General features: G+C 39.3%; 1 protein-coding gene across 1 annotated transcript in view; it reads left to right on the forward strand.

Moving 5' to 3' along the window:
* Positions 1 to 11734, forward strand: part of LOC108441472 (transmembrane protein 94-like) — a 38617-nt gene extending 26883 nt beyond the window's left edge. Inside the window, exons 21-26 of the mRNA XM_037543775.1 lie at positions 1332 to 1413; positions 1915 to 2063; positions 3821 to 3918; positions 5001 to 5094; positions 6361 to 6531; positions 11411 to 11734. Coding sequence (XP_037399672.1) covers positions 1332 to 1413; positions 1915 to 2063; positions 3821 to 3918; positions 5001 to 5094; positions 6361 to 6531; positions 11411 to 11483 — 667 coding nt within the window. The 3' untranslated portion in view covers positions 11484 to 11734. The remainder of the gene's footprint in view (positions 1 to 1331; positions 1414 to 1914; positions 2064 to 3820; positions 3919 to 5000; positions 5095 to 6360; positions 6532 to 11410) is intronic.
* Positions 11735 to 25041: the final 13307 nt, after the last annotated feature.

Genomic DNA, 25041 nt, shown 5'->3' on the forward strand with positions numbered 1-25041 from the left:
CCCAACCCAGGTTCTGGAGTTTTCTGTGCTCTATAGGCCAGTCCCAAGTGGTGTACTCGCAGTCCTGCAGTCCACAATTGTAAATGCACTTGAGGACCATGAAGCTGTTTGGAACCCTTATTCAAAAGGGTGCTCAGTAGTGCCTCCCATGCCCCCTTAATACAGCGAGGAGCACATCAAGCAAGCCAATCAGAGTTTGGATGTGATTTAGATGTGGACATTTAGATGTGATTGAAAACACATTTGTATATTAATATATTTTGTTATTGAGCTGAATTATACCTGTAATCTGAATTCAAAACAAAACATTGAGCTGCTTGCAGCACATGAGGAGCCTGCATAAATACACATCTTTAAACTAAGCATCCTCAAGGTCTCTTGCCCCACAGGTCTAGACATTATTGGTGTCGTTAAAGCTTGGACTTTGAGGAGGCCTGCAGGGCTGAGGGCAGCATTTGGGACTGGCCTTAACTCAGTTTTAAATCAGTAAAGTGTTTTTATTGAGCTGATAAGTTGAATCAAGTGTGTTGGGAGCAGGAAAGACAGCAAACTGTGCAAGGCAGGGGTACTAAGTACCACTGAGTTTAATAGTGCTTTTTGGCCAAATACGGTGGCCTTTTTTGCATATGAACTTTTGCACGGCCCACATTTTATGTATTATTATTTTCCCCAATATCTTAAATTTAGCAATAGAGTGTAGGGGTGGGAAACTCCGGTCCAGGTTTGCTTGGTGTGCTAGAGCCGGTGAATCACAAAACTACGTTGAACTCATTTTCACTTAGAAAATCAACGTCGTTTGAGCAGGGGTGGCCAAATATTTCATTAGTCCTCTTCATAAAAGGCAGTTTGTGTTATTATAAAATATTATACTGATGTTAAAGGTTACATTGGAATACATTTAACATTTCAGTACAAGTCAGTACTTGGGGGGCTCATATTGGGTCTCCCAGTGGTACAAAAGCTATTAGGAGACTGAGAGTTTGCACCTTGGTGAAGCAGAAAGTGAAAAAAACGGCACATTGTGGGTGATATTTTTACCAATAAAACTAAATATAAGAGCTCAGCCAAACGATATTTCGGTCCGGCCGTAAACAAAATGTTTTCCATCATTCAATAGTCTTTTTGTCCCCACAAAGAGCTAAATACAAACAAACACACACACAGATTTATTTAGATGCTGGAATATGATGAAGATAATAAATATACTTTTTTATAATATTGAAAATAATGTATTAAAATAAGTGCTTTAGCTGTACGATAAAATAGTCTCTGGACACAAGACGTCCCTGGACACTTCCTTGCCAGGCATTTGACTTCTGTTGTCTGTTTAGTGTGTCCTTGCTGGGAAAACCATCTGACAGTTCCATCATGAAAGTTCCTACAGGGAAAAATCTGAGATTCCTACCAAAAAAGGTATGAACATGGTTTAAATTTTCCATTGTATTTTTTTTTCCATTGAATTTTTCATTGTATTTTTCATTTGGAACACAGGAAAACTGGAAGCTTGACATAAAAAGTTGAAAATCTATTTTTACAAACCACTCGAAATTGGCACAAATAACCAAACTGAGATTTTGCTAAAGTAGATTGCATTCTCTGAACGTTTCAATGTCCGGTGTTATTAAAATAGATCCACATTATACAAAATGCAAATTCACAATATGCACAACTAGGTGTGCCAAAAGGTGGCGCTATTAGAGCCAATATATGTAAAATAATGATGCTGTAATTGTCTGTGATGCATTTTTGTCAAAGACTGACATCTACTGGTCAAATTTTTAACTGCTTCTAAAACTGATGTGCAGGGATTTAAAGTACGCTAGTTACACTGATTTCAGTGCCAAGTATTTGTTCAGCCAAATGAGCACAAAATAGCATTAAAAAGGAGTAACCAATTTTGTTGATCCTCTGCAGACTCTACGTTTCTTCATGCTGTGCTTCCTGGTGAAGTTTGGCCTGACAGTGTGCATCTACTTAACATGCTTCGGCCTCGTTCTGCACAGCTTCTGCCTCGAAATAAACCATGAAGATGAAAAGCTCTGCCACCCAACAGCTCTGCTAATGTACAGTGTGCAATGTTGCAAACATGTGTTCAAAACTAGCCCCAATGCCAAAAGCCACAGTGATGCATCCAAAGTAAGATACATGAAGACAAGCCAGGTGATATAACTCTAGGTTAACCAAGTTGGTTTGGCTAACTAGCTAGGTTAGCTGATAAGACAGTTAGCCAGGAAAATTAGCAACATTAGCCAACTACAATGAAAAATATTAGGCAGAAATGATCAAATTCTGCTTAAAATGACATAATATCCAGGTATATGTTTCAACAAATGTCATATAATGGGCCACACCGTCCAGTTACCCTTCAGAAAGACAGAGGAAACAAAAATAGCAAGCTAACGCTAACTAGTCCTGTCAGTTCCTCCTCAGAATCGGGAAAAACTGCAGTTTATAACATTCACTTGTCATAAAATCTGTCTTTATTGGTTTCACTTAACAGTACGTACTGAAATGTCTATACTTCATGAAAATAAGATTCATGTCTGTGCTGCTGCCTGGTGTGAAGCAGTTTAACCCGCTCTGTTCTAACTGGCGCTGTTATTTTTTGAAAATTAGCTGTTAGTCTGGGTTGTTAGCAGCTGGGCTTGCCAAAAACTACCCAAGACTGTGGAAATAACCCAACACAATGACAAACAGCCTAAGCCAAGTGTCCAAATTCTGCTTCTTTAGTTTTAAACTAGACCTATGAGGCTAATGTTGCTAACAAACACTGGAAGTTAGTAGTCACCCAAATCTTTTTCGGAAATACATCCCCAAAACATCTCTCAAACCACTCAAACCACATGCAGGTCTTCAGTGACGTGATTTAGGAAACGTATGAATTACTGTGAACTATAATAATTAACAAAGCATTGCTGCATGGCTGAACGCAACGGCGTCAATTTAGGACAGCAGGTTTCGTTATGAATTCTGGTAGCTCACGAACATCAAGTAGGCAAACTGGGGCTTCATGTTACATTTGCAGTTTCATTAAGTTTTAATCTTGAAGTGTATATGCTTGCAGAAAGATACAACAGAAATCCTGCATAATCTGTCATCCATATTCCTGTATGGGAAGGGAATTCGGATTATGTTGGGACCCTAATAGTGAACTGCCACTCCTCGTCCACCCAGATTACTGTCCTGCATACAAGCTTTAACTACTTTCTAATCTCCTCAAACAGATTTTAAATACACAGAGACTTTTGTTTTAGAAAATATACAAATATTACAAACAACTGAGAGGAAAAAAAAATAACTAGGCCTAATATAAAATGATTTTACAGTAAATGTTGTTGACACTGAGCCACATTAAAATTACTTACTAAACTCATTTAAAAATGTAACTAAAGAAAGAAGAAATCAGTAAATCCAACTGTTAGGGAAAAATGAGTGATGAAAAGTGGAATTTTGTCTATTATTCTGCTTAAGCACCGGTGGGCCACCCCAAAAACACTGAGCAAAACACCGGTGGACCGCCAGCTTTGCCATTATATTTTAACAAAATATAAAATAGAGATAAAAACGATGCAGCATCCAGCTACAAAATGAAGTTTAGAGACATGGATGCAAGTTGAGAGAAGTTTTGGAGATGTATTTTCTGAAAAGTTTTGGGTGACTATTGACATCTAGTGTTTGTTAGCCTCATTGCTCCAATGCTAAACTAAAGGACAAACGTGCCTTGGCTGAATTACGTCTACTGTAAGTATGAAATTGTGTCAATTTGCTTTTTTGCCAAACCAATTTTTAAGCCAGTGCTTTGCATGAATAATTTTTTCAGGAATTCAACAGTGTGGTCTCCAGACTGGTACGGCAAACATTCGGATGGTCTGTCTCTAGCACAGAAAGTCATCGCCTTCCTCGTGCTGCTCTACGCTAGTGAGTGGTCTGAGCATTTGACTGTAGCAATGCATCATAGAAATGTTGAAATCCAATCCAAATTTTTTTTTTTGCCACTTTAAAATTGGATCTTAAGGGTTTTATCATTTATCATATCTACACAGAACAGGCTGAACATCATGACCACCTCCTTGTTTCTACGCTCATTGTCCACTTTATCAGCTCCACTTACTGTATAGCTGCTCTCTGTAGTTCTACAGTTACAGACTGTAGTCCATCTGTTTCTCTGATACTTTGTTAGCCCCCTTTTACCCTGTTCTTCAGTGCTCAGGACCCTCACAGAGCAGGTACTATTTGGGTGGTGAACCATTCTCAGTACTGCAGTAACACTGACGTGGTGGTGGTGTGTTAGTGTGTGTTGTGCTGGTACGAGTAGATCAGACACAGCAGTGCTGGAGTTTTTAAACACTGTGTCCACTCACTGTCCACTCTATTAGACACTCCTACCTTGTTGGTCCACCTTGTAGATGTAAAGTCAAAGACGACAGCTCATCTGCTGCTGCACTGTTTGTGTTGGTCATCCTCTGGTCCTTCATCAGTGGTCACAGGATGCCGTTGGCTGGATATTTTTGATTCTCAGTCCAGCAGCAACACTGAGGTGTTTAAAAACTCCAGCAGCTCTGATCCACTCAGACCAGCGCAACACACACTAACACACCACCACCACGTCAGTGTTAGTGCAGTGCTGAGAATGATCCACATGCAAATAGTACCTGCTCTGTGAGGGTCCATGGCGGTCCTGACCACTGAAGAACAGGGTAACAGAGTATCAGAGAAACAGATGGACTACAGTCTGTAACTGTAGAACTACAGAGAGCAGCTCTACAGTAAGTGGAGCTGATAAAGTGGACAATGAGCGTAGAAACAAGGAGGTGGTCATGATGTTCTGCCTGATCAGTGTATATAATATGTGCTATATGAGAAATATGAGTTATTTAAATTGCTGTTTTCGTATACAGATTAAATTTGTGTGTGTGTGTGTGTGTGTGTGTGTGTGTGTGTGTGTGTGTGTGTGTGTGTGTGTGTGTGTGTGCGCATGTGCATGCCTGTATGTGTAATAGTATGTACATCTGTCAGTCATGTCCACCGCTCAGCCCCCATGTGGAAGCAGAGCCCACTGAGTAACCAGAGCTGGTGTGCGGTCGTGTGCACTGTGTGAGTTTTAATACCTTTACAAATATTCAACACATTATACAGCACAGCCATGTGGCACATGACAGTAAAGTATGATTCTGTTCAGAATAATTTTCAGTACATATTTTTAAGATGGTGTATTTGCAACATGCAAATGTACTATATAATATAATATAATATAATATAATTATTTATTGAATTTGAGTCTTTCAGCCACCCTTAATGCTAACAGATGTATGAAATTAAGCACATAGCACTGCAATCTCCACAGTTGTGTGGGTCATATTGAAGATCTGATTGACTTTAAAAATGTACAGTCATATGATGCTACAAGCCAGTTTGTGAAATTTTTGCCCTGCTAGATCTGCCCCTGTCAACTATAAGTGCTATTATTTTAAAAAAGGAACTATCTATGAGCAACAGTCATATTTGTTGTATCACTCATTAGAGTTCCAAACTGCCTCTGGAAGCAACATCAGCACAAAAACTGCATTTAAAGCTTCATGAAATGGGTTTCCATGGGCGAGCAGACACGTCTAAGAATGCTATGTGCAATGCCAAGTGTCAGCTGGAGTGGTGTAAAGGCAGGCCCTTTCCTGTTCCAGCATGACTGAGCTCCAGCACACAAAGTAATGTCCAAAAAGACTTGGTTTGATGAGTTTTGTGTGAAGGACCTCCAGTGGCCTACACAGCACCCTGACCTCTACCCCATTGAACACCATTGGGATGAACTGGAACATTGACTGTGAGCCAGGCCCTCTCAACCAACATCAATACCTGCAATCAAAAAAGCTATTTAGACTAAATGGGCAAAAACTCCCATAGATACATGCCAAATCTCGTCAAAACCCTTTCTAGAGGCTTTATGGCTGCCAAGGGGGGCAATTTCACATTAATGCTCGTGGATTTGGAATGGGATGCCCAAGAAGTTCATATGGGTGAGATAGTCAGGTGTCCACATACTGTTCACCACGTGGTGTATGATTAAAGGTTGTTGTTATGCTCATAAATAACTTAAAAATGCGCTTTTCAGAAATATATTGTGGTTTAGGCCAATTATAAAGAGTCAGTGTAGAACTTGTTTTGTAACGAATGCTTGACTGGTTCCATAATTACTTATTTAAATAATTGATTTGATCATTTTTCCCCCTTTTCTCTTCCTAAATAATTTATCCAGATGCTGAATTTTGAATTGTATAGGTTTATTAAATTCCCAGTGCATTTTGTACCATACTAAATATCTTGTATTGTGAAAATGCAAACCTTTAAACACCCTTGTTTTTTCAGGCCCATATTTAACGTTTCCATAACAATGGGTTCCCGACTCCTCTGGCATGACGTGATGTCCCACCACACTTTCTACATCAGTGACGTACCCATGGCCACGTGGCTGCTTGGAATCTTCTGGCTAATCCCTCTCATATTCATCAACGAGGGGATAAAACTTCATGAGATCAGGTGATAACCTTCATTTAGTGACCTAAACATTTTCCAGCACTTACATTAAATTGTAATCATTTATTACTAATCACTGTCTTCAGTGGTCTAACTTTATTGCATGTACATGATTAAAATAATTTTAACATGATGCTAATATTGTACAACTTTATGAGTTTCAGTTCATTAATAGGGAAGAAATGTTAGCAGTGCTCAAAATGAGCCATACATGGTTTTGTAATCACTGAGAAGGTTGTATAACATCAAGCATGAAAGTAGAATAAACTGATATGTTATTATGAATTCCTATGCTTCAGGTTTGAACAGTTATAATCAAATGCCTGGGCTCTTGTGTTCATGTTTTACATGAAATAATGGCAGCTCCAAATTCGGCACAATGAACTACAACATCCAAAATCACAGTTAATTAATGACAATATACAAAATCCCTTTTAATAAACTACAACATCCAAAACTGCATCCAGTAAACTACATCACAAATGATATTCAATAAACTGCAACATGCAAAGCACATTCAGTTAGCTATAATACAAAAGCTCCCACTAAAAACCATCTGTGACCCACTCAATAAACTACAACACCTAAAATCACTCTCAATAAACTACAACACCTAAAATCACTCTCAATAAACTGAAACATCCCAAATCACTCTCAATAAACTGAAACATCCAAAATCACTCTCAATAAACTGCAACATCCCAAATCACTCTCAATAAACTGAAACATCCAAAATCACTCTCAATAAACTGAAACATCCCAAATCACTCTCAATAAACTGAAACATCCCAAATCACTCTCAATAAACTGAAACATCCAAAATCACTCTCAATAAACTGCAACATCCCAAATCACTCTCAATAAACTGAAACATCCAAAATCACTCTCAATAAACTGCAACACCTAAAATCACTCTCAATAAACTGCAACATCCCAAATCACTCTCAATAAACTGAAACATCCCAAATCACTCTCAATAAACTACAACACCTAAAATCACTCTCAATAAACTGAAACATCCCAAATCACTCTCAATAAACTGAAACATCCCAAATCACTCTCAATAAACTACAACACCTAAAATCACTCTCAATAAACTGCAACATCCCAAATCACTCTCAATAAACTGAAACATCCCAAATCACTCTCAATAAACTACAACACCTAAAATCACTCTCAATAAACTGCAACATCCCAAATCACTCTCAATAAACTACAACACCTAAAATCACTCTCAATAAACTGAAACATCCCAAATCACTCTCAATAAACTGCAACATCCCAAATCACTCTCAATAAACTGAAACATCCCAAATCACTCTCAATAAACTGAAACATCCCAAATCACTCTCAATAAACTGAAACATCCAAAATCACTCTCAATAAACTGCAACATCCCAAATCACTCTCAATAAACTGCAACATCCCAAATCACTCTCAATAAACTGCAACATCCCAAATCACTCTCAATAAACTGAAACATCCCAAATCACTCTCAATAAACTGCAACATCCCAAATCACTCTCAATAAACTGAAACATCCCAAATCACTCTCAATAAACTGAAACATCCCAAATCACTCTCAATAAACTGCAACATCCCAAATCACTCTCAATAAACTGCAACATCCCAAATCACTCTCAATAAACTGCAACATCCCAAATCACTCTCAATAAACTGCAACATCCCAAATCACTCTCAATAAACTGCAACATCCCAAATCACTCTCAATAAACTGCAACATCCAAAATCACTCTCAATAAACTGAAACATCCAAAATCACTCTCAATAAACTGAAACATCCCAAATCACTCTCAATAAACTGAAACATCCCAAATCACTCTCAATAAACTGCAACATCCCAAATCACTCTCAATAAACTGCAACATCCAAAATCACTCTCAATAAACTGAAACATCCCAAATCACTCTCAATAAACTGCAACATCCCAAATCACTCTCAATAAACTGCAACATCCCAAATCACTCTCAATAAACTGCAACATCCCAAATCACTCTCAATAAAATGAAACATCCCAAATCACTCTCAATAAACTGCAACACCTAAAATCACTCTCAATAAACTGAAACATCCCAAATCACTCTCAATATACTGAAACATCCAAAATCACTCTCAATAAACTGAAACATCCAAAATCACTCTCAAATCACTCTCAGTAACCTACAACATCCCAAATCACTCCCAATAAACTACAACACCTAAAATCACTCTCAATCTACAACATCCAAAATCACTCCCAATAAACTACAACACCTAAAATCACTCCCAATAAACTACATCACCTAAAATCACTCTCAATAAACTACAACATCCCAAATCACTCCCAATAAACTACATTGCCTAAAATCACTCTCAATAAACTACAACATCCCAAATCACTCCCAATAAACTACAACACCTAAAATCACTCTCAATAACCTACAACATCCCAAATCACTCTCAATAACCTACAACATCCCAAATCACTCCCAATAAACTATAACACCTAAAATCACTCTCAATAACCTACAACATCCCAAAGCACTCTCAATAACCTACAACATCCCAAATCACTCCCAATAAACTATAACACCTAAAATCACTCTCAATAACCTACAACATCCCAAATCACTCTCAATAACCTACAACATCCCAAATCACTCTCAATAACCCACAACATCCAAAATCACCCTCAATAAACTACAATATCCAAAATCATTCTCAAGAAACTAAAACAAACAAAATCCCAATCAAGACAACATCCAAAATTTAACTCAATGAACTATAACATACATAAACCCCTCAATGAACTACAACAAACTGCTTGTTTTTTATTGGAGTCTGAACGAGTTTTAGTAAAAATAAACATAGTAGAAACTAAGATGAGGTGACATTAAACACAAAAGCCTGAGATTTGACCTGTGTCTGTTTAGGAGATGGTCTGTTACATAAGCATGCGTGCAGATGTGCATGTGGATGCTGGAGGTTATAATCCCCGGCCGCTGTATGTTGTGCGGTTTCATGGCTTATCTGACCTATAGAGCCAGTATAAACCTGAGTGCAGGGATAAAGCAGGACTTACTGGCCAGATGTCCCCAAATGAGCATTATACGCTACAATCTGACATTACACTCTTCTTTGTTTAGACAATGCATGAATGTACACCACTGCTTAGAGGACCACAAGACCTCCTGAGCTGAACTGTATTCAATGCAGTTCGTAATGCAATACCATAAATATGAAAAGAAGATTTTTAATTAAATAATGTTAAATAGTGTTTTTGCATATGCACAGAATTTCTCAGGAATATATTATAAAAATATGCATTTCACAGACAGTTTGCATAAACAAGACCAAAGACTCATTGACATTTTTATTGAAATGTTGCTGCCTTTTTAACTCTCAGTTGCTGTCACATCCCATAGTGCTGTGCAGTACAACTGATTAGAATCAACTGAATTCCAACAGGTAGTTTTTTAACAATTTGAACAACTATATATCCATCCATCCATCCATTTTCCAAGCCGCTTCTCCGTCAGGGTCGCGGGGGGGAGCTGGAGCCTATCCCAGCAGTCTTCAGGCAGAAGGCAAGATACACCCTGGACAGGTCGCCAGTCCATCACAGGGCAGACAGACAGACAGTCACTCACACACTCACACCTAGGGGTAATTTAGCATGTCCAATTGGCCTGACTGCATGTCTTTGGACTGTGGGAGGAAACCGGAGAACCCGGAGGAAACCCACGCAGACACGGGGAGAACATGCAAACTCCACACAGAGAGGACCTGGTCACCCGGCCGGGGATTCGAACCCAGGCCCTCCTCGCTGTATATATTATGTCTATCTATCTATATTATGTCTATCTATCTATCTATAAAACATCTGTAGATCTACATCTGGACTATCGAAATAAAAACTAATTTTACATTAGTTTTTATTTTTATTTAGTTTTTTTGTTTGTTTCACGGCCATATTAACAGTTTTAATTTTTGTTTTCTGAAAGGTTTTAGTTTCTAGTATTATAATAAAAGCTGTGGTAGTAGGTATTTAATAAGGGTAGAATAAAATGACATTGGACTGAGCTCGTTTCGGCTCCCTTCACTTCAGCTTTCCCTAAAGACTTTTAAACTGTCACAGTTCATATAGAGCATATAAAGCGCCATTGCAAAAAACCTATTATATTTTTGCATTACATTGTAAACTTTTTGCATTCATGTGCAACAGATTTACATTTCCTCACAAATGTTTTGCCTACACTTGAAATAGTTTTGCATTCCCTTGCAAATGCAGCGAAATGGATGCAAATTCAAATTGGACAGATTGCAAAAATGTTGTGAGGGATCGAACATTTTCAAGGGAGTGTGAAATTATTGCCAGGGATTGTAATGTTATTACTTTTTTTTTTCTTTTTGTCCTTTAGTACATTCACACCCGTGATCAAAATTGAGAATAATTCTATTTTTTATTTTTAGCTACTTTTGCACTGAACACTTAAAGTTTTCGTCATTTTTTTATGCATTTCACTGCTAGTTTTGGTTTTAGTAATAGTTTTAAGTTTATGGTACTAACCTTACTAACCTAACTTTATGGTCATGGAAAATATCGGATAGCAGCATTGGCCTAGAATTTCCCAGAATCATTGCATCCTTGTGAAAACATTGTACTCTGAAGAGGAGTGTATACAGGTAATATAAATGAAACTATGCACTGTGAATGACAAGCCACAGGTGATGCAAATGACGCATATTGTACTGCAATGCACTGTGATGGTTAGATGCATGTTTCTGTTTTGCATTATTGAAACAGAATGATTAATGTGTGTGTGTGTGTGTGTGTGTGTGTGTGTGTGTGTGTGTGTGTGTGTGTGTGTGTGTGTTACAGGATGAGGGTAAGGTACCAGAAGAGGCAGAAACTACAATTTGACACTAAACTTGGAATGAATTCTCCCTTTTGACACAATTTGGGGTAACCATAAGATGGCAGCACTGGCCTGAGAACACTGGAGGCCAAAAACTACAGAAATCAATACTGAACTTATTGAAATGTTTGCATGTTTGTCCATATTTTTTATGTATATTTTTCCACAGTGTCTAAATGTTTATCGATCTGTTTGTTGACTTTTTGGGAAGTAAAGGGAGTAACTCTGTGTCTGCTTTATTAATTGGTAAACTCAAAAAACCCATGGCATGGATGTGTTTCCTAAGATTAAAGGGGATTTTTGCCACTGTGTAACACTTGCTAGGCAAGAATGCATTAGTGGGCGGAGCATGGAGAGGCCAATTAACAAAACTAATGTATCATAAATGTTGAAGCACCATGAACATTCTACTTCAATGTGTCCAGCTGAAAGATACCCAGTCATTACCCTGATTTGTGAGTACCTGGCCGAGGGCCAGTGGAGATGACTATAGCGCACTGGAAATGATGGCCTGCAGACTTTCAGCTGCGGTCATCGTTGAGAAAGAGCCAGAAGTAACACTGACACGTTTCGCTTGGTCACTGCTTACCATCACAGCTGTCTGAACAGGAAATCACCTGCATGTTTAACCTGGACGTGATAGAAAATAATGTATTTCCTCAATAAATAATTTAACAAGCAAACAAATCAATAAAAAAATGTGTTGTTAAACTGAATAAAAGTAGTTAAAAATAAAATTTGTAGTTCTACAGTTACAGACTGTAGTCCATCTGTTTCTCTGATACTCTGTTACCCTGTTCTTCAGTGGTCAGAACCCCCATGGACCCTCACAGAGCAGGTACTATTTGGGTGGTGGATCAATCCCAGCACTGCAGTAACACTGACGTAGTGGTGGTGTGTTAATGTGTGTTGCGCTGGTGTGAGTGGATCAGAAACAGCAGTGCTGCTGGAGTTGTAAACACCTCAGTGTCACTGCTGGACTGAGAACAGTCCACCCCCCAAAAACATGCAGCAAACAGCGTCCTGTGGGCAGCGTCCTGTGACCACTGATGAAGGACTAGAGGATGACCAACACAAACTGTGCAGCAGCAGATGAGCTGTCGTCTCTGACAAGGTGGACTGACAAGGTAGGACTGTCTAATAGAGTGGACAGTGAGTGGACACAGTGTTTAAGAACTCCAGCACCACTGCTGTGTCTGATCCACTCGCACCAGCACAACACACACTAACACACCACCACCACCACGTCAGTGTTACTGCAGTGCTGAGAATGACCCACCACCCAAATAGTACCTGCTCTGTGAGGGTCCATGTAGTAAAACTTTCCGAAATCTTCAGCAATGAAGGCAAATGGTGACACATATATATTTTTATGTGATCAACAGCCATTAAGAAACATCAGTGAACATGATTAATGACTCTGTGGGCGAATAAGAGAGTTTTAAAATGAACTCTAACAGATACAAAGAGAAGCCATATTTTCATGGTCTTGTTAAAATTCTTGCTTCAGTGCTTCCGTGCTGGTCGCAGTCAATCAACTGCCTTTTTGGCACCGCTGCGAGAAGTGCATTACATAGTCAAGTGGACTAAAAACAAACCCATGTGTCAAGGTTTTGGCATCTCGCCCTCCTGCTATTTGTAAGATGAAAAAAAGGCAGTCTTATGTAGTCAGACGTTTAAAACTCACAGTTGGGATTCGGTTGCCATAGTGAGGAAATTTAGTAAAAAAATCAAATAAAATAACAGAAACGTCCAATTACTTATAGACAAATGAGCCATGTTAATATATATAGACACACATCATTGCTTTGCAAAGAAAAACAAGTATCTCCAAAATAGTAGCTTTACATGACAAGACAAAAACGTTCTCAACTTTCAATGTAAGCTAATGTGGAGATTTTATTCCAAGTCATTTTGAAGCCTTTCCATTTGGTCGAATCATCATGAAATTTTCACACAATATAAAGGACAGCAGTCGTGTTAAAATGATAAATTAGGAAAATAAAATGGGACATGTAGTACTGTGTAAAAGTACAGGCTACGTGGTTGGCTAGTGTAGTGGTTAACACCTCTGCCTTCTACACTGTAGACTGGGGTTCAATCCCCACCTGGGCAAACACCCTACACTATACCAATAAGAGTCCTTGGGCAAGACTCCTAACATCACCTTGGCCTCCCTGTGTAAAATGATCAAATTGTACGTCGCTCTGGATAAGAGCGTCAGCCAAATGCCGTAAATGTAAAAGTCTTAAGCACATTTTTAACACCAACAGCATCTTATAAGCATGTTTTTTGCCTGTAAAAACACCATAACGCTGCTGTTGGAACAAAACATTTTATCTTTATTTTTGTCATTTTTCAGTTTTTGACATTATTAGAAAATTTTATTGATGAATGGACCATAAGAAACGGGCCAGAATGACTTGGAAGAAAGTCTGGTTCCACTGACTTCCTTTTTTTTTTTTTTTTTTTTTTCCTTCTCCTGTAAAGTGACCATTTTCGACAACAGCGATACATTATTACAAGAAAAAAATTAAAGGCAGCTTGTAAGCTAGTTTGAAGGGTAACACTTTCTATGAATGTCACCTTTGTAAGCATCTGTAAATACATTTATAACATGTTATAATGCGAAAATAAGGCATTATAAACATGGTTATAAATATTTCTAAAAATGAACACTGAATAACACTTTATAGCAGTGTTTATTATACATTATGAATTGTTCATGTAATTTATTATTAGTGTTAATAACATGTTATACTGTTAGAGCCAAAGAAGTCAGTCCTAGCTTGGAGAGCCTCAAGTAAACACAAATACAACGTTTATTTACACCCTGAGATTTCCAATATGTTATTTCTCAGTGCTGGTGATATTAGTGCTGCATCCTCGGGGCTTTAGTCTTGAATATTCAGATGCTCCATTAGGCTGTCCAGCCAGGAATCACTGCTACAGTGAGCTTTGCTTACCCAGAGCTCTCACTTTAAATGTTACATTACATCACAGCAAACCAAGTACCCATCAGCCCCTCCCCTGACCCCCGTCTGACATCACACTGAGTGTGAAGTCACTGTGGAGTGAAGGCTTGGAGAGGGAAGGGCGAGATAGTCGAGTACTGTCATTGTAATTTGTTCCCTCACTGGTTCTAACATCAAGCACTAGAACCCTTCACTCTATAACACTACACTACACTACACTACACTACAGTAGTGCTAATTTCTGGTATCATTCTGTTGGATATGCAGTGTAAAGTCAGTGTCAGGCTAACGGTGGTGCACATTAACAGTGGTGAACATTGACTTTCCCACATTGGGTGAAACACTGAGGGCAGCTCTAGTTTAAACTCTGACATCTGAAGCCTGTAATGAGCTTTATTGTGTTTTAGTGTTTCAGTAAATTCTTCAGTAAATTGAAGCCTCACTCTTAACCCTGGAGGAGGCTTTAGTCCAGCACGCTTCACTTTACTTAGAGCGGACTAATACAACTTATGAGCTCTTCTAATCTGTTATGAACGGTACTTATAATGCATTATAAGTATGTCTATAACATGTAATGCATTTCATAAATATTTATAGCCATGCTTATGATGCCTTATGAATGCATTATAACATATTATGAATGTGTTTATAGATGCTTACAAAAATGACATTCACAGAAAGTGTTACTGTTTGAAGAACAGTCTGGCTCCAGATCTCAATTCATTCAGTAGCACATCTGTTTAAGTCAATAATAACTCAGTGGATTAACTGGGCCCAAGCAGATTTTGGATGCTAACTACAAATAAAACTGGGCTTTCTCGAAGGAGAAGTTTGGACATTGTTAAACGAGCACACTGACATACATAAAATGTTGTATCAAAATATATTGTATCAATATTATGTGTATATATTGTAATAATAGTGTTTTTCCAAGCAAATAAACACTTGCTGACAAGATTGAAACCTTTTGATAAATATTTTGTCTGGGGGGAAAACTTTTTGCAATGTCTGTGATATTATTACTATTATTATTATTATTATTATTGCATATAGTAACATGCCTTCATACACCAGTCAGGCATTAAGGCTGTAGTCCATCTGTTTCTCTGCACAGGACAGCGTCCTGTGACCACTGATGAAGGACTAGAGGATGAGCAACACAAACTGTGCAGCAGCAGATGAGCTGTCGTCTCTGACTTTACATCTACAAGGTGGACCGACAAGGTGGAGAGTCTAATAGAGTGGACAGTGAGTGGACACAGTGTTTAAAACCACTCATACTAGCGCAACACACACTAACACACCACCACCACCACGTCAGTGTTACTGCAGTACTGAGAATGATCCACCACCCAAATAGTACCTGTTCTGTGAGGGTCCATGGGGGTCCTGACCACTGAAGAACAGGGTAACAGAGTATCGGAGAAACAGATGGACTACAGTCTGTAACTGTAGAACTACAGAGTGCAGCTATACAGTAAGAGGAGCTGATCAGATGGACAATGAGCGTAGAAACAAGGAGGTGGTCATGATGTTCTGCCTGCCGGTGTAAATGTATATATTTATATAACATGGGGTACATATTATATTACGCCTCTGTATTACCCCATATATTAGTTGTATGTGTGGGTGCATGTGCGTGAGGGGAGTTAGGGGGTGGGGCTACTACGTAAGACACATCTCTTACGTATCTCTCCTCTCTGATGTCTCCTTTAGAACAATAGTGTAGTAAATCTGCTGATTCTGCTGTTTAGCCAGAAAGTCCCTTATCAGCTAATTTCATTCTGCAGGCCGTTTGTTCTCTCCATCTCTCTCCCTCTTACTCCCTCTCTCTCCCTCGCTCTCCCCCACTCTCACTCTCTCTCCTCCTTCTCCTTTTCCACCCACTTTGCATACACTGAAAATGGCACTGCTATGAAACGCTATTATAAAAATTGAAGTGAATTCCAATCTTCCAAAGCATATTGGTTACAGATAGAGTTTCCTTATGGGTTGTGTGTGTGTGTGTGTGTGTGTGTGTGTGTGTGTGTGTGTGTGTGTGTGTGTGTGTGTGCGGTTTGAGGGACGAAAGACAGTTTCCTCTCATCAAGGCCAAAGGTTGCCAAGCAACCTCACTCGTGCTTTAAGACCATTTAGCAAGCTAAGCTTTCAGGAGACAGATTTGCGTATGTGTGTGGAACCGCACGGGTCCACGTATGCATGCATTCTGAAGTGATTTTGCAACTTCACCATGTTTCTATGGCTTCAGACACCAGTGTTCAGACTCTTCCTGTGGCTAAGTGCTACACCTTAACCAACTCTATGGGTTTTGAGTCGCCTGGGGGTTTTTATTGGTTTGTTTTTGTTAAAAAGCAAATAAAAACACATGTTCCTGATGGGAACATTACAAAACTGCACAAAATTGAATACACAACTACATTACCGCACAACATGAACGTATATAGCTACAGTATTGCGCAAACGTTCTAATCAATATGGCTGCTGCTGGAACAAAACCTTGTATCTCCAAAATGGTAAGTTTACAACAGAAGGAAAAAACAAACAGTACTTTACTTTTAATGGAACTCAATAGAATCCGAATTTTCCAAGTCGTTTTGGGCCGTTCATCATGAAAACAGACATTTTATGTCAAAAACTGAAAAACAAAACAAAAATGGAGATACAAGGTTTCGTTCCAACAACAAAAGGAAACGTAAGGGAATCTTTTAGCACTTTACAATAAAAACCTGTATTTCATCTGGGAAAAAAACATCTGGGGACCTAACAAATGCCACCATCACCCCACACCTCCCTAGCACATGTTAATTTATCTCTCACTATGGCCACGCCCAGGTCAGTTACCCTCTCTAATATGGCTACACTATCACAAGCTTGTAAACATCTTCGTTACTTTAAATGTACGGTCCATTTTTTATTTCACATTTCACAAAAAGTTCATTTTTTCATACAACCCCATTTCCAGAAAAGTTGGGACGGGGTATGTTTACCACTGTGTTTCTTCACCTCTTCTTGTAACAACACTCTGTAAGTGTTTGGGAACTGAGGAGACACTGCTGTAGTTTTGAAAGTTAAATGTTTTCCCATGATTGCTTGATTTCAGCTGCTCGACAGTTCAGGGTTGCCTTTGTTGTATTTTTCATTTTATAATGTGTCAAATGTTTCAGTGACAGGTCTGGACTGCAGGCCGGCCAGTGTAGCACCTGGACTCTTTTAAAACAAAGCAACGTTGCTGTAATAAGTGCAGAATGTGATTTGACATTGTGTTGCTGAAATAATCAAGGCCTTCCCTGAAAAAGACGTGGTCTGGATGGCAGCATATGTTGCCAAAACCTGTATATATCATTCAGCATTAATGGTGCCTTCACAGATGAGCACGTCACCCATGACATGTGCACTAATGCCCCCTATACCATCATGAACACTGGCTTTTGAACTGGGCACTGATAGCAAGCTGAGTGGTCTTTAGCCCAGAGGACACAGTGTCCATGTTGATTTATTGGACCACAGAACACTTTTCCACATCATCTCAGTCCATTGTAAATAAACTCCTGCCCCGAGAAGGTGGCAGCATTTCTGGATCCTGTTTATATCTGGTTTCTTCTTTGCATTTTAGACTTTTAACTTGCATTTGTGGATGCAGTGATGGACTGTTTTCACAGACGGTGCTTTTCAGAAGTGTTTCTGAGCCCATGCAGGGATTTCTACTACAGAATCATACCTGTTTTTAGTGTAGCGCTGCCTGAGGGTCCAAAGATCACAGCCAGCAAATACTGGTTTATGGACTTATTCCTTGCATACAGAGATTTTTCCAGATTCTCTGAATGTTTTAATGTTATTCTGTACTGTAGACGATAAAAAGTAAAAGTTATTTGCTATTTTACATTAAGAAACATTATTCTTGAAGTGTTGCGCTATTTGCTCATCCAATCTTTCACAGAGTGTTGAATCCCTCCTTATCTTTACTTCTGAAACTCTGACTCTGAGATGCTCTTTTATACCCAATCATGTTACTGACCTATTTTCAATTAAATACGGAGTTTAAATGATTTACACATCATTGCATTTTCTTTTTATTTACATTTTGCACAGCATCCCAATTTTTTTGGAAACGGGGCTATAGATTCACAGTTACTGGGTAATGTTATGAATGAAGACTAAAGCTGATTATGTTGTTAATAATCACTGATTTGTAAATTACTTAGTAGCTTAAAGCTCATTAATATCCTTTTTTTCAGATTTCAGATGTTTATTTTTCCTATTAATATAGGCACTCATAAAGTAGTAATAAACAGTTATGCAATAGGAAGTTCAGTGCAATCAGTGCCATAAAATGTAAATACAACTCTGGGTAACAATACGGTTTCTTAATGAATGCTTACTTAGTACTATTACACTTTGGGTAGCTCTGCAGTTCATTATACTGAGTAGTAAGCGATGGAGAATTAATGACTTGTTAAGACTTAATTGCCTACTTCAAAGTTAAATAATTAACCCCTTAAAATCCCAGGCTTATTATCATTTTGCTTGACATATTAGCTTATAATAGTGATGAGCAATTAATTAAGACATTTCATTACTTATAGCAGCGTAATAAACTAAAATCTTAAGTTAATAAGTACATATGAATGTACATACTAAGGCTACTGAATTTGTGGGAGTGGAGGGAAGTGATCAGAAACACAGGACTTATAACCTTGCAATGTTGCACAATAGATTCATTAACAGATCATTAGTTTAAGGAGTGGGACAAATGCATAAGTAATAGCAGAGACATTATAAATGGAGAAGAAGATGGTTCACTGGTTCACTGTATTATGGAAAGTTCCACCCTTCACCAAATCAACTGGCTAGTTGCAAAAGTGGGAAACCCCTTGGATGAGGATTTGCGAAGGCGTAGTAGCTGAAACAACCTAAAATTGACTTGAGCATCAGTTGAGTGCTACAGCACGAAGTATCAATGTGAATTTTGCCAGATTTTACCACTGATTTCAAAGGCTTATGAAATGTTAATCTGGCTTTCAGTTAGGGGTTTGTTGGTGATCTCCCTATTCAAGGAAATAGAAACCTGGTTTTGCTCGATGGGAAAATAAATGGTCAATGGCGACTGCTCTTTCAGCACTACTTATGCAGTCCTATGCAAGAGTTTGGACATCCCTGGTTAAATTATATCTTTTTGTTGGTTTTCTAGGTAAAAATAAGTGAACACGTCCTCTTCAGTGGACTTAAATATGTCATGTTTTGCGAATTTTAGCATACAATTCGTATTTAGTTTAACAAATTGGAAAAACAAAAAAACTTAATTTGACCAGGGCCACATTCTGTGGCTTAAACAATGGCTTTAATATGATAACATGTCCCAATAAACCAATAAACCGATTCACAAACAGTGCCCGTATTTGATTCCCTGTCACGCATTCATTTTTACCCCGGAACTTAACGGTAGTTCAACAGGAAGGGGTTACACGTGAACACAAGCCGGAGTGAAAACCTCAGTAAAGTGGATACCTGCACGACACCCAATACAATACATACATACTTTATCAATTGTATTCAATCGATGCTACACTTGTTGCCGCCGCCACCTTAATACCAATCACAACAGCTCTAGCGGAGGTGCTTGTAGAGCCACTTTGGCAGGGCTCACGTAACTTAAGCTAACATTAAGTTAAAACTGGTTAATCCCTTCAAACATGGATACATAGCTGCTCACGATCATGACGACGTTTGATGGTGTACCTGATGTTACAGACAGAATCTCGCTGACCCTCCACAAACCAAATGATGATATAATTGTGGTGATTTGTATGCTTTGTATTCTTCTAGAAGCAGACCCTGATGTTGGACGAGAGTCTCCACTCTAATTCATCCCTAAGGTGTTCTATCATGTTGAGGTCAGGACTCTGTGCAGGCCAGTCAATTTCTTCCACACCAAACTGGCTCGTCCGTGTCTTTATGGACCTGCTTTGTGCACTGGTGCGCAGTCATGTTGGAACAGGAAGGGGCCGTCCCTAAACTGGTCCCACAAAGTTGGGAACATGAAATTGTCCAAAATTTCTTGGTGTTGAAGCTTTAAGAGTTCCTTTCACTGGAACTAAGGGGCCGAGCCCAACTCCTGAAAACCCCCCCCACCATGAGCCCCCCTCCACCAAACTTTACACTCAGCACAATGCAGTCAGACAAGTACAGTCTCCTGCCAACTGCCAAGCCCAGACTCATCTATGGGATTGCCAGATGGAGAAGCGTGATTCATCACTCCAGAGAACACGTCTCCACTGCTCTAGAGTCCAGTGGCAGCTCTTTACCCCTCTGCATTCAGTGTTTTGCATTGCGCTTGGTGATGCAAGGCTTGGATGCAGCTGCTCGGCCATGGAAACCCATTCCATGAAGCTCTCTACGCTGTTCCTGAGCTGATCTGAAGGCCACTTGAAGTTTGGAGGTCTGTAGTGATTGACTCTTCAGAAAGTTGGTGACCTTTGTGCACTATGCCCCTCAGCATCTGCTGACCCCGCTCTGTCATTTTACGTGGCCGACCACTTCGTGGCTGAGTTGCTGTCGTTCCCAATCGCTTCCACTTTGTTATAATCCCACTGACAGTTGACTGTGGAATATTTAGTAGTGAGGAAATTTCATGACTGGACTTCACACATGGCATACTATCACGGTACCATGTTGGAATTCACTGAGCTCCTGAAAGTGACCCATTCTTTCACTAATGTTTGTAGAAGCAGTCTGCAGGCTTAGGTGCTTGGTTTTATACACCTGTGGCCATGGAAGAGATTGGAAAACATGAATTCATTTATTTGGATGGGTGATTAAATACTCTTGGAAATATAGTGTATATATGACGCTTACAGAATGTCAACAGTATGGCCTTGTGGCCACTTCTTCAGGTTTTTTTTCAGGACATTTTAAAATATCTCCAAGAGTGTGGCTCTAGCAGTTAAACGGTGAAAATGTAAACAATGTGAGATCCGACAGTGTTGTGAGCTCAGTAAGGACAGTGTCATGTGTTCAACTTGACTACAGTGGTTTTAAGCCACAGCTCTGTGGTCATCTGCAGTTCACGTTGACCTTCACGTCAGCCACAGCCAGCTGTCAGATTTTAAGCAGAAAAGGTTCACAGATTCAGAGAATGGGTTCATTTGCAGGCTTTAAAGTAAAGTTTTCTCAGTCATGATGTAGATTGAGAGAGTTTAGGTTTGGTATGAAGACCCTTCCAAAGACAGGGGGTTTCTCTCAGAGTCTGAAATGGTAGCCAACTAAGGCTGTACAGTGAAATGGTGAAGCGGTCAAGATTATTCGGTTCATTCTGGCTGAAGAGAAGAAGGACAGCAGCTGTCACTCAAGCTGTGAATGATTATTATGTAAGCTGGGTTTTTGAGTGGTCTGTTTGGTGGGAGAGCTTTAAGGATTATGTTGAAAAAGCTTCTAATTGTTTTTGCATGTGTGTCCGGATGAAGGTTTATTGTTAATGTGGACATTCTGTGGCTCTGCGGTCACAGCCGGACAGCCTGGAACATGAATACATTAATAAATGACTTGATGTTTTGAAAATGATGGCAAAGGAAATGGTTCTATATAGAACCATGAACACTCACTGTTTTTACATTGTGAAAATGGTTCTTCAGAGAAGAATTCTTCAGAGAATGGGTTGTAGAGGGTTCTGTATAGAACCTCTGAAAAACGTTCTTCATAACACCAAAAGGGTTCCACTATTGTTGCAACTCTCTTAAAAAAGATGGCTCTTCTAGGGTTCTTTAGTAAAGAAAATGGTTCTATATAGAACCATGAACACTCATTGTTCTTTGCATTGTGAAGTGGTTCTTCAGATTGACAGAGAATGGGCTGTGGAGGGTTCTGTTTAGAACCTCCCTGAAAAGGGTTCTACATAACACCAAAAAGGTTCCACTATTGTTGCAACTCTCTTAAAAAAGATGGCTCTTCTAGGGTTCTTTAGTAAAGAAAATGGTTCTATATAGAACCATGAACACTCATAGTTCTTTGCATTGTGAAGTGGTTCTCCAGATTGATAGAGAATGAGATATAGAGGGTTCTATATAGAGCATTTTTGAAAAGGGTTCTATATCACATCATAAAGAGTTCCACTATCATTACAACCCTCTTAAGAAAGATGGTTCTTCAAGAGTTCTTTAGTCTCATGAACACTCAAAGAACCCTTTGCATAATTAAAGGGTTCTTGGCATCGTGAAAGGGTTCTATATAGAGCCTTTTTTTAAAAGGGTTCTATATCACATCAAAAAGGGTTCCACTATTGTTACAACACTCTTAAAAAGATGGTTATTCAAGGGTTCTTTAGCCAAGGAAATTCTATAGAGAACCATGAACACTCATTGTTCTTTGCATCATGAAAGCGTTCCTCAGACTGATGGAGAATGCGTTGCCTATAGTTCTATACAGAACTTATTTAGAAAGGCAACACATATAGCCCAAAAAAGGGTTCTGCTATTGTTATGAAGTCAAGTTTGTAAGAATGGAAGAATAATTTTTGGCGCTGGACAGAATCCCTTTCAAAAAAGTTCTATATAGAACCATGTATATACATTTGGAGAACCCAAAGAAACTTTAATCATGAAAAGGGTTCTTTGAGTGTTCCCTGAATATACTTCTAGATAGGTTTCACTGATGGACGTTCCAGGGATGCCAGCGTTTGTGAAGGACACAGCGTTTGCTCTGTCTCCGAGTGAGGAGGTGAGGTCAGGATGACTCCTGGCGGCTCAAATCAAATGACCTCACGGGCCGACTTCAGCCTGCAGGCCACTGTTTGGACAGCCCTGTTCAACCTTAAGAATATTGTATATGTCACTTGCTTATCCGCTGCTACCTCTTTCCCTTCCAGTGCTCCCCCTTTTCTCTCACTTTGCATACACTGAATACTGCAGTGCTATGAAATACCATTATAAAAACTGAATATGGTAGTGCCCTCGTTCTCCCACACACACACACACACACACACACTTCAATCAGCACTCACACACAGACGCTTTGCATAGTTCCTTTGTTTTGCATAAGTATTGGACAGAAATTGACTTCTGAAAAAGTCACGTCTGGGTGATCTGTTCATTCAATAACTCAGAGGGAGAGAAAGCGAGAGAAAGAGGCTTCAAATATTGAAGACAAACTCAAACTCATCGTTTCTCTACACAAAAAAAAATAAAAATCAACGAAACGTCTCTGCCTTGTTGCAAATACACACTACAACCATGAACACTCATTGTTCTTTGCATTGTAAAAGGGTTCCTCAGATTGATAGACAATGGGGTGTATGGAACCGCCTTGAAAAGGGTTCTTTATAACACTGTTGTTGCAACACTCTTAAAAAAGATGGCTCTTCAATGTTTTTTAGCAAAGGAAATTGTTCTATATAGAACCATGAACACTCGTTGTTCTTTGCGTTGCGAAATGGTTCTTCAGATTGATAGAGGATGTGCTGTAGAGGGTTCTATATGCAGCTTTTTTGAAAAGGGTTCTATATCGCATCATAAAGCTTTCCACTATTGTCAAAACCTGTTAAAAAGATGGTTCTTCAAGAGGTCTTTAGTCTCTTTAACACTCAAAGAACCCTTTGCATGATTAAAGGGTTCTTTGCATCATTAAAGCGTTGATGGAGAAACAAAAAAGTCAATGAATCTTCTCTGTCTTGTTGCAAATACATATTAGCAGCACTGTCCAGTGCCAGACCGGTGCTCAAAACCAAAGCCACAGCCAAGCAATCTCCAAAGACAAACAGATAAACAGCTCATTGACAAAAACTGCACTATCACAGGAGCCACCTTTGCCACAGATGTGGCTGCCGGACGGACGGGCCCACCTGGAATCCCGCTGGAGTGCAGACCTCTAGTGTTTCCAAATCAATTCACCTAGTCAAGAATCTGGCACTGGTGCACTCATCAACATTGTCCACAGGACCACAAGCCTCTCATTAGCCCATGGATGTAACACAAGTTAGCATGGCTGAAAAGTCCCTCCAAAAACTGTGGGGAACCCATTACCTGCAAGAAAATCAAACTTTTGCCTTACGCTAGCTAGAGTGCTAGATCACAGACTACTGTAATGAAACTTTCTTGCTAGCTGCATGTTGTGAGTTGCTTGCAATGTAATTATCATGCAACTTGACAATTACACAAAGCAATTCAAAAACTATCCAAGTTACACGCAACACATATAGTCACTCCACAAGTGTGCAATTTAGCAGCTCGTATTTTTGATATACCTTAACGTTCTCACTATAAAGTTATTAGCAAGGTGTTTTATGTATTTGCAACATGTTTTCCAGCTGTCATCAGCTTTCTGTGGTTCTTTACTATGTACACTATATTTCCAAAAGTTTTCACTCACCCATTCAAATCTTTGAATTCAGGTGTTCCAATCACTTCCATGGTGTATAAAGCCGAGCCCCTCGGCCTGCAGACTGCTTCTACAGACATTAGTGAAAGAATGGGTCGCTCTCAGGAGCTCAGTGAATTCCAGTGTGGTACCGTGATCGGTCCAGTCCAGTCGTGAAATTTCCTCACTACTAAATATTCCACAGTCCACTGTCAGTGGGATTATAACAAAGTGGAAGCGATTGGGAACGACAGCAACTCAGCCACGAAGTGGTC

This window comes from Pygocentrus nattereri, chromosome 12 (assembly GCF_015220715.1).
Source record: "Pygocentrus nattereri isolate fPygNat1 chromosome 12, fPygNat1.pri, whole genome shotgun sequence".
Classification (NCBI taxonomy): domain Eukaryota; kingdom Metazoa; phylum Chordata; class Actinopteri; order Characiformes; family Serrasalmidae; genus Pygocentrus; species Pygocentrus nattereri.